At 54.8% G+C, this 9,994-nt stretch overlaps 4 protein-coding genes across 4 annotated transcripts; 2 read left to right on the top strand and 2 right to left on the bottom strand.

Moving 5' to 3' along the window:
* Window positions 1-17: 17 nt before the first annotated feature.
* On the top strand, window positions 18-2,284 carry CHGG_06514 (uncharacterized protein; the record flags this gene model as incomplete). Its single annotated transcript, XM_001222608.1, has 2 exons — window positions 18-1,119; window positions 1,320-2,284. 2 exons carry the CDS (start codon window positions 18-20, stop codon window positions 2,282-2,284), a joined length of 2,067 nt encoding a protein of 688 aa, XP_001222609.1.
* Window positions 2,285-3,262: 978 nt separating this feature from the next.
* Window positions 3,263-4,942, top strand: CHGG_06513 (uncharacterized protein; the record flags this gene model as incomplete). Its single annotated transcript, XM_001222607.1, has 1 exon — window positions 3,263-4,942. The coding sequence occupies one exon, from the start codon at window positions 3,263-3,265 to the stop codon at window positions 4,940-4,942; it is 1,680 nt and encodes a 559-aa protein (XP_001222608.1).
* A 1,772-nt stretch (window positions 4,943-6,714) lies between these two features.
* Window positions 6,715-7,469, bottom strand: CHGG_06512 (uncharacterized protein; the record flags this gene model as incomplete). Its single annotated transcript, XM_001222606.1, has 3 exons — window positions 6,715-6,772; window positions 6,830-7,060; window positions 7,165-7,469. The coding sequence occupies 3 exons, from the start codon at window positions 7,467-7,469 to the stop codon at window positions 6,715-6,717; spliced, it is 594 nt and encodes a 197-aa protein (XP_001222607.1).
* Window positions 7,470-7,858: 389 nt separating this feature from the next.
* Window positions 7,859-8,599, bottom strand: CHGG_06511 (uncharacterized protein; the record flags this gene model as incomplete). Its single annotated transcript, XM_001222605.1, has 2 exons — window positions 7,859-8,166; window positions 8,239-8,599. 2 exons carry the CDS (start codon window positions 8,597-8,599, stop codon window positions 7,859-7,861), a joined length of 669 nt encoding a protein of 222 aa, XP_001222606.1.
* Between the last annotated feature and the right edge of the window lie 1,395 nt (window positions 8,600-9,994).

The following is a 9,994-nucleotide window of genomic DNA, read 5'->3' as shown; positions in this document are numbered from 1 at the left end:
AACTCAACTGAACAATCATGACCACCCTCAATTCAACTCCCATGGAAGAACAACGCGCAATCCTCAAGCCGTCCCGTGGCTTGCCTGGCTCACACAGCCTCGTCAACGACATGTCCCAAGCAAACAGTTTGAGTCATGGCAGAAAGAAAGCAAGCGAGGGAGGTATGGTGAAAGAGCTGATCGGTCATTTCCGCCAAAGGTCACTGCCGCTAGGAAACTACCAGCCCACAACTGACCTGCCTGACGTGCTCGACATGGCCGAGGAAGGGCCTAAGAAGAGAGATAGTCGGTTTTTCTTGTGGCCATTTCGCAGGAAACACGAATCAAAAATAAAATCCAAGCCACAAAGAGGCAACATCAGGTTGCCGGACTCGGCGGTGGAGGGTACGACTACTAAGGGCCATCGTTACGTCGCAATATGCATCCCCGCCGAGTTTGCATATTTGCAGCCCGCTGTCCGAAGGCCAGTCAATCCTACGGCTAGATCGCGCGGCGAGCTTGATCAGGGAGACGGAAGGGAGGGTCGATTCCAGCACCCTGAGAAGCAACGTCGCAGCGAGACGCCCTACATCACGGACAACAACCTGCGTCTCCCGCCCTGGAATCCTACCGGCCCAGATGATCTAACCCGCCCTCGCGGCGTGGGTGTTACATCCGCGTGGGAGCCGGAAAGACTCCAACGCTCGGCTTCTACCGATACATATCTAACGAATCCATGGTCTGAGCAAAGGCAATCCCCAGGCCAACCGCTCAATCAAGATCGTTCCACTCAAGAAGGGGTGCTGGCAAGTGCCGGATGCTCGACAGGCCGCCAACATGTTCGCAAGAGTTCTTCGTCGGAGAGCTTCTTCACTACCACTAGCGAGCTTATATCTTCTGATGCGGTAACAGTCCACATTCCTTCGCCCGCGCCCCCAGGCTACCAGAACACCCCAGCCGAGGAGACAGGTACCGGCAAAAACTCGGCCCCGGACCCTGCGCAATCGCGCACAGCCATCTACGGCCGAGACACGCGAAAGGGAAAGGGAGTTAGTACTGGTGAGGGCAGTTCGCAAGGCGACTTTCGGCGCCATATAACGCAAGTTCATCCCACACATCAAGCATGCCTGAACCCAACTGGTCAGTTCCTACACCTCCCACGGGAGCCCTTTATCAATCTCGTACGCTGCCAAACACCTCTCAAACCCCCCACATAGCTCGCGTCCTGGCCGTGGCCGACATGGAACCATCATCTCCCCACCAGGTGCCTCTCCGTTCAGGTACCAACAAGAACCCCAAAGGCTCACACTAGCGATATCATCTAATCATCCGAGCCCCAGATATCGACAGGGATGACTCCCATGCCTCATTGCCCCTTGCCCAATCTTGGAACGAAGAGCCTGGCACGAACACGCCGTACTTCACCAACACCGCCGACTCGGGCATCCTCACATCACACACCAATATCTCTTCTAATCCCACCTCCCCCCGCTTATCACGCCGGCACGAAAGCAGAAAAGAGCAAAGAAACAGCGAAATCGGACGCGGAAGCGGAAGCGCAAGCGCAAGCAAACAGGAACAAGACAGCAACATCGATGTCAACCTCATCTACCGCTACACCACCAGCCTCATTCGAGTCCACGACCTCGAGATGGAAGGCCTGCTCGCCCGCATTGACACCCTAGAGCAGACCAACGCGCACTGTATGAGAAAGGTCGCGTCGCTCCTCGAACGGGTCTCGTGCCAGTTGGCGTCGACGTCGACTTCCCTGTCTGCGGGAAATGCGGGTGGTGCGCGGTTGGGTTACCACCATCCCGAGGTTAGTTCTGGTACTGGTTCTGGTGCCAGTGCCTTGGCTCGGTCTCAAAGTCGGAGTTCTGGGCAGATGAGTGGCACATCAGGGCTAGGTCCGAGTTATTACGATAGAGGTGGGGTGTTCACGCCCACACGGTTGGGCAACTGTAATTTGGAAAAGGAAAGTAAGCAGCAGCGTCACAGATCAAGAAGAGTTGATGTTGATGCCATTCGTGGTGATGATGGTGTTGGTGGTGTTGGTGGTGCAAGGAGAGTGCGGGATTGCGGGGTTGTGGAAGATGGCGTTGCTGGGGATAAGTTTTGGTCGAGGAACGATTCTTCTGTAAATGCAGGCTACTTGGGTTCTTCTTCCCTGGCGACACCCAGGTCAGGGGACAGCCCAGAAGACCAAGAGGGCGGAGATGTTGGAGATGCAACCGGATTGGGGACTGTCGAAGGGCTCATGCGGGACCTGATTCAGACCGCGCAAGACCTAAGAATTGAAGGATGATTAAGATGTCGAAGGTGAGTTTTCTGCTCTTGCTCTTGCTTTAGAAATGCGGCCGACACGCTCAGTCTAGTTGCCTGGTCCTATCATTATTGTGGACATAACCTGAACACTTTTCTCACATCTTCACTTTTTTTTTTCTTTTTCCTTCTCTGACAAACTTTAGACAGAAGTAACTTTGTTTATTTTTATCTTCTTGTGTTGGATTGGAAGAGTTTATTTCTCTCTACCTTGAGCTTGTTCCTCGCTCCCCTATTCCCTTTGCTCTCATTTTTCACCCCTTTCCCCCAACACCACTGCACCATCACCTTGTGACCCTTCCCAACCAGCCATTCCCTTGAGAAATCAAAACAAAGAACAGAATAACAGAGAGTCTGCCTGCTGACAATTCAATTAACAAGCCACAGGCACAGGATGAAGGCTCAAACTCAACAACTCGGCATGTCTGGCAGTATGAAGATCCAGGGACACAAGCACTCGGGCACACAACACCCCGATAGCCTGCACAGCATGCAGCATGTCATTAACCGTGCGATATGGTCCGTGCAGACCTTGTCAGGCAATCCTATAGCGAATATATCTAGTTTCCGGGTTCTGCAATGTTTGCACGTTGTGAAGTTGCTTCACCGCGCCCTCTTTCTATCTCCTGGTTCAAGCTCTGCCCTTTCATCCGCTCTTTCACAGGGCCAATACCGCCTGGACCCTGGAACTAGAGATGCCAGCACCTGTGCCCTCGCAAAGTAACTGCCACACTTCTCTGTTAACCGGGCATCGCAAATTGTATGTGAAACCGATCCGCTCTACTGCCCCTTTTAACAAGTTGCTCATTGCAGGTACAACAAGCACCAAGCCCGGCAATGTTCTGAAACTGCCGCATGGTATTGAGAGCCACCATTCATAGGGAACAGCACAAGAAACAACCACAAAGTGTTTTCTTCCTCTGGCCGAATGAAGCACCACTTGTCCATCTCCCTCAACATAATGCAGCCTCTGCTCTGCTGCGCCCTGGTCCTCGTCTGGTTGTCAACAGCAGCCTGGGCACTCAGCCATATCTTTGATGTCCGAGAAGCCACCATCACCAGCGTGCATGATGCTCTCTTCACCCACAGCGCAACATGCCGAAACATTGTCTCCTCCTTCATTGCCCGCATAGAGGAGCTCAACCCCAGCATCAATGCTGTCATTTCACTGAATCCACTTGCCCTCTCAATTGCCGATCATCTTGACCAGAGGCTTGCAGCAGGAAATGTTACAGGCGCCCTTTTTTGTGTCACAGTCCTTCTCAAGGACAACTTTGATGCAGTTGGGATGAGCACCACAGGCGGGTGTCGGGGGTTGGCCCACAACAAACCTCAGGCAGATGCACCAAGTGTCAGGGCCCTGGTTGATGCTGGGGCAGTCGTACTCGGCAAGACCAACCTGCATGAGATGGCTTTCGAAGGCTTGACTGTGTCCTCACTCGGTGGTCAGACCGTCAACCCATATGACCTCACTCGGACTCCGGGAGGAAGCAGCGGTGGGAGCGGTGCTGCAGTCGCCGCCAGCTTTGCTGTCTTAGCAACCGGCACTGACACGGTCAACTCCCTCCGCAGCCCGGCAAGCGCGAACTCGTTGTTCAGCTTCCGCCCCACAAGAGGCTTGATCTCGAGGGCTGGTGTCATTCCGGTCAGCTCCACTCAGGACACGGTAGGGGCAATGGCGCGCAATCCCAGCGATCTTGCCGTGGCACTGTCTGTCATGGCAAGTGTCGGCTTTGATCCTCGGGACAACGTCACTGCCTTGGCTCCGAGGCAAGTCCCACCTCAAGATTACTCTGCGTCTCTGTACCGTGGCAATCTGTCAGGGTTGCGCCTTGGTCTGCTGGACGGCTTCTTTGACCACACCACATCGATCGAGACAATGCCCGTCAACAACATCATGGCGAGCATGGTGTCCAAGCTTACCGAAACTGGTGTTGAAATCATCAACATTACGGACCCCATCTATGACACGCTAGCCATCGCAAAACTGGACGTGCAGGCGTTTGAGTTCAAGGACTTGCTTAACGCTTACCTCACGCCAACAACTGCCAACCAGGTCTCCAGAGGCCATGAAGTCCTCCGCCCGACGAGCTTTGATGAGCTATACAACACTGATACTGGCACTGGCACCACCAACTTCCTAGTCATCCCGGCCCAGCACCACTTCATCAAGAAAGCGTCGTATTCATCAACCCGCGACGCTCCCTACCTTGAAACCCTGAACCGCATCCAGGATTTAACGCGCGCCCTCGAAACCACATTCACGGCAAACAATCTGGACGCGATCATCTACCCCGAACAAAAGAACCTTGTCGTTAAGATCGGCTCGCCGTCTCAGAGTGGGCGGAACGGCATCTTGGCCGCCCTGACCGGACACCCTGTCGTTTGTGTACCTGTGGGATTTTCTGCCCCCTCAGAGCATGCTCCAGTTGGTGTCCCGATTGGCATGGAGATCCTCGGCCGGCCGTGGAGCGAAGGTTTGTTGCTCAATATTGCGAGTCACATCAATGAGCTTGCCCCGGTGAGGAAGATGCCGCCGTTTGTCAACGGGACCGTAGAGCCCAAGGCATACGAGAGCGTGCCGTCTCTTACGCCGAACGTGGCTAACATACACACGGCGTACCCGCTTGGGGTGTTCTGAGGGTTGGTGCGATAGAGCCGAGACTCAGTGGGTTATGTGGTAGGGGAATCAAGACTGGCCTCCTCTCCCACACAACGATGGTGACAACAAAACTCAATTCCGTATGGAACTCCAAACTGCAAATACCATCTCGCGCGAGCACCCGCCTAAGCTTACCCCGAAGACAGCCCTGGCGAGTCTAGACTCGGGCTCATGTGCAGACCTCACAACCTCATGCGTCCCGGAGAGTCGAAGCCTCCAACATGGTACGTGGGAGTCGTGCATGCGGTGGACGCTCCGGTAACGCCGCGTCAGACGGATTCAATGTCGAACCTGACCAGGTTCTAGCTGGCGCCGATGTATCCACGCTTTCGGGGTGGTTTCGTGCCATGTTACGTCGAGAAAGCTCCCTCGTACTTCTTAAAGGTATGGGCTGTGTCACCTCCCCTGGGGCGTTATGAAAATGATAATAAATTGAAGCCGAGGAAATATAGGGCGAGCCATGCAACTCCTCCTCGTCTTCCAGGGCCCTGTAGCTTCGGCTCCTGTCACGGCCTGTTTCTGCACCCCGGCGGGCGCTCCCCCCCTCCTCACTCGAGCCGCAACTTTCCCAGCATATCTCAATGAAGCGGATGCAGAAGGTGAATTTGATGGTCTTCCACAAAACGGTGCAGCACCCATCGTTCCGCCCGAGGTCAGGGCGGCGGCGGACTCCTGTACATACAAGATCAGCATGGATGTTTAGTCCACATACAAGGCACTTAAAACCCCGGAATGTATGTAACTAGTTAAGGGGGTCGATCTTGATACCTGTGTAGTAGATCAACCCGAAAAAGAACATGGCGACAAAATACATGACCACGATCATGACCATACTAAAGGTCGTCGCAAAGCTGCTGGGAGCGGGTTCTCTCGTTGCGTCTGCAGTACTACCGGGCCCGCCCCCGTCTTGTAGTCCGCCTCCTTCTAGGCTGCGGACTTGAAAAGGGTAATAGCCGTCCATAGGCACAGTCGATTTTGTCGTGGAAGTAAATAAGTTTCTGTGCGTGGCGGCCTAGCCTTGTGCAAAATGCAGCTAACTTGGGAATGGCTATATAATAAGCATTCGGTGATACAACCTCAAGAAACAAGCTCGAGAACACCACGGTGTTGGCGTGGCTACTGGCTGGTAGTTGAAAACAGCTAGCTCGCTGGTTTGCCATTTGGCTGTTTGAGCCGGGATTGTTTGTGTGATGGGGTATTGTTGAAAGACACCAACAGCTAGGGGATGTAAGGAAGTGGGAAAGATGGAATGGATGACTGGGCACGTCTCCTCTAGCCAACCCCGATCTCGAACCATCTCCGACGACTCAACGCAGGTGACAGCGGATTAACCAAGGTGAGGATAAGCTGTGGGTCCCGGGGTAGGCCAGCGATGATAGCAGCACCCAGTGGTTTAGGTAGCCTACCTATGGCCAACAACCAACAGCTAGCCATCGAGGAGGCCATCAGTAACGTTGCCCCGACCGACTGGCATCCCGTTGGGCTTTGTTACTTGTTGGGTTGGCAACCCGGTGCCACATGCCTTGCCTTACATTCACAACCACACTTTCGAATTCGTGGCCGTTGGTTCATGGCGAAACTTTGATGATTCCTCAAATTTCCCAGACTGGGGTCATTCCCCTACTGCTTTAAAGCCAAACCAAACCTAATACCTGTTACAGCCTCCATAATGCCAAAAGAAAAGCTGGGACTTGCATCCCGCCATCAATCTGAATCTCTCCATTCCCGTCCTCGGGTTCCTAGGACGACTCTCAAAGCTTAGAAGCTGGCTTGGGGGCCTCCTGCGACGTGATCTCATCATAAAGCAACCTATCGCACGGGATTAGTCTCGATCTTCCACGCCAGAGACAATCATCAACCACTCACGAAGTCAAGAAATCGGCATAATCCTCTCCTGTAACCTGGCCCGCAAAGTACTGCGCGGCGAGCTGGTACTTGTTTCCTTTGGGGGCCTTGGAGGCGAGCTCCTGGGCCTGCTCCTTTAGCAGCTTGAGGGCGTAGCTCTTGTCGACGCGCTTGCCCTCTGCCGTTGTCACGCCGTGGCGCACCCATTGCCAGAGCTGACTGCGCGAGACCTCAGCGGTAGCAGCGTCCTCCCTAGAGAGGCGGTTTGTGTTAGCGTGATAGGGGCAGGGATGTGATTCGCGGGGGGGACAAACATGAGGTAGTTGATAGGCACACAGCCAACACCGCGTACCCACGCCTCCATGTATCCCAGGCCGATGTTGAGGTTCTTGCGAATGCCCTCCTCGGTGATCTTTCCGGGGACGTTCATGTTGAGGAGGTCGTTGGCGCCGATGGTCACGTCCTCGCGGCGGACAAAGAGCTGGTTGGGGGTGGGCATGTGCTGGTTGAAGATATCGCTTGCGATGGCGGCCAGGGCCGGGTGGGCGACCCACGTGCCATCATGGCCGGCGCGCACCTCTCGCAGCTTGTCGGCGCGGACGCCTGCCATGGCCTTCTCATTGGCGGCCGGGTCGTCCTTGATAGGGATTTGCGCCGCCATGCCGCCCATGGCATGGACGCCGCGCTTGTGGCAAGTCTGAATGAGTAACTTGACCTGGAGGGAGGAAAGTCAAGAATGTTAGTTGAATTCTGATCAGCCGAGATTAGGAGATACGCACATAAGCATCCATGAAGGGCACCGTCATGGTGACGCAGCTGCGGTCGGGCAGCACAAAGTTGGAGTTCTGGCGGAACTTCTTGATGACGCTAAAAATGTAGTCCCACCTGCCACAGTTGAGGCCAGAGCTGTGGTCGCGCAGCTCATAGATGATCTCGTCCATCTCAAAGGCAGCCATAATGGTCTCGATCAGCACGGTGCCGCGGATGGTCCCGCGCCGCATGCCAATGTAATCCTGAGCCAGATTGAAGGCATCGTTCCAGAGACGGGCCTCAAGGTGCGATTCCATCTTGGGTAGGGTAGAAGTACGGCCCGAAGCCACGCTTGACGGCCTCTGCGGCGTTGTGGAAGAAGTATAGGCCAAAGTCAAAGAGAGAGCCGCTCATGGGCTCACCATCGACTGTGACATGCTTCTCCTCGAGGTGCCAGCCGCGGGGCCGCACGATGAGGGTGGGAAGCGGCCTATCCGTCCGGAGCTTGTACTCCTTTGCCCCTTGCTTGAAGTCGACCTGACGGCGCACAGCATCGTACAGGTTCACCTGGCCATTGATCATGTTGTCCCATGTCGGGGCGCTCGAGTCTGGGACGCTAATTAGCTGAGGCTACTCTCAACCCTCGATTGGGACCCCGAACCAAGGCGCTAGCCACGTACCCTCCAAGTCAGCCATGTAGGTCCAGACGTTGGCGTTCAGCGCATTGACCACCATCTTGCGGTCTGTTGGCCCCGTGATCTCAACGCGGCGGTCAACGAGACCGGGGGCGGGCGGGGCACCCTTCCATGTCGGGTCTTCGCGGATGTGCTTGGTCTCTGGCAAGAAGTCCAGGAGGCCGCCCTTGTCGAGCTCGGCCTGGCGAAGCTTGCGGCGCTCAAGGAGGGCCTTGCGGGTGGGATTGAAGGAGCGGTGCAGCAGGGCGAGGAAGCTCAGGGCGGAGGGAGTCAGAATCTTGCGGTGCGACTCCTGAATGGGGCCCAGGACGCTGACGCCCTGGAGAATGGCCTCGTTGCTGGGCATGATGACTCCGTCGTTGGCGTGTTGAAGAAACAATTACGTGCTAGGCTTGGAGCAAGTAGGCCTCTGCTAACTCTTGGGTCAGATAAGGAATTGTGAGTTTGTAAGTCAAGCAATGAGAAATCGGACAGCTAGAATTGACGACAACAGCGAGGAATGAAAACAAGGGTAGGAAGGGGAAGGGAAGGAACGCAGACGTGAAGCATCAAGTCGAACAACAACAGAGTTGTAATTGGCCCTCAAGGTAACGTAACGCAAGATAAAAATGCCCTCGAGGTTTTAACTCACGAATATGAAGTGTATTTCGGTCCAATCCTCACTTTCTGCCGTTTTTTTTTTCTTCTTTCCTATTTCCGGTATTGGTAGAACTCAGATGGAAGGCAAATGTCTCGGATGCGCCGAGAAAGAAGGAGGATCACAAAGGATGACGAAAAAGATTAGGACTCTCGTTGAATGTATATAACATGCGGTTCGCCAGTACATCCATGGCCGGTGCCACCCCTGCTCCATGTTCGCTGCTCTCTCTTCCCATTCGGGAGGTCGCTCGGGCCTGGGGAAGGGCGCCCGTGGCGGTATTGTTCCAGGCTTTGTCTTTCCAATTGCATGTGACAAGGTGGCATGGACTGCGGAAGTCAGTGTACAGTACTGTGCACGCTGTGTAAGGGCACAGTGGGCGGTGAGGTCATCAACTCCCCCCAGGACCTCACCCCGCCGTTACCCCGGACGCCGATGGCCGATTGCCGTTGAATACCGATTGCCGTTGAGGTGCCGTTTGCATGCGCGGGCCTCGCTTCTTACTGTGTCGTTACTTGCCAAATGTAGATATCTCATTAGGCTCGCGCCCCGCACGAGGAGATGGATGGGTATCTACACAGTACATAGGGAACGAGACTGCCCCAAAATCGAACAAATCGAAATCACGCCAGCAGCTGCGATAAGAAGCGTCATGGGTGTGAGATTGCCCCGCTCACCCGCGCCTTCGCCGTGCAAGCATGCCATGGCCCCACTCGTCCGGGACGAGAACGGATCACCATGCTTGCGCCAAGAACCGGAGCTTGGGACTCCACAGTTCAAAGCTCCGATCTGCCGCTGCAGAGCCGAGGTCTTGCAGTTGAAGCAAAGCCGAGAGCCATGGAGGAGAGTCATTGCCGGCCTGGAATGTGCCGACAGTTCCCGACGGTCGAGCCACAAGCGATGTCGCAGGGAGTGGACGGATGATAATTGATGGGGTTACAGTTTCCTTTTTTTTTCTTGTTGTTTTCTTGCATATTACTACGTTTTCCTGATTTCTCTTGCCTTGATGAACGGCATCCGATCCAATGGTGCCAGCCACGGCTCCATGGACGGTTGCGGCTTGGTTCATGAGTGAAACCGCGAGGCGGTGTTACTAGGTTACTA

The sequence above is a fragment of the Chaetomium globosum genome, genomic scaffold, assembly GCF_000143365.1.
Source record: "Chaetomium globosum CBS 148.51 scaffold_3 genomic scaffold, whole genome shotgun sequence".
Classification (NCBI taxonomy): Eukaryota; Fungi; Ascomycota; class Sordariomycetes; order Sordariales; family Chaetomiaceae; genus Chaetomium; species Chaetomium globosum.
This window is presented reverse-complemented; position numbering and strand designations above follow the sequence as displayed.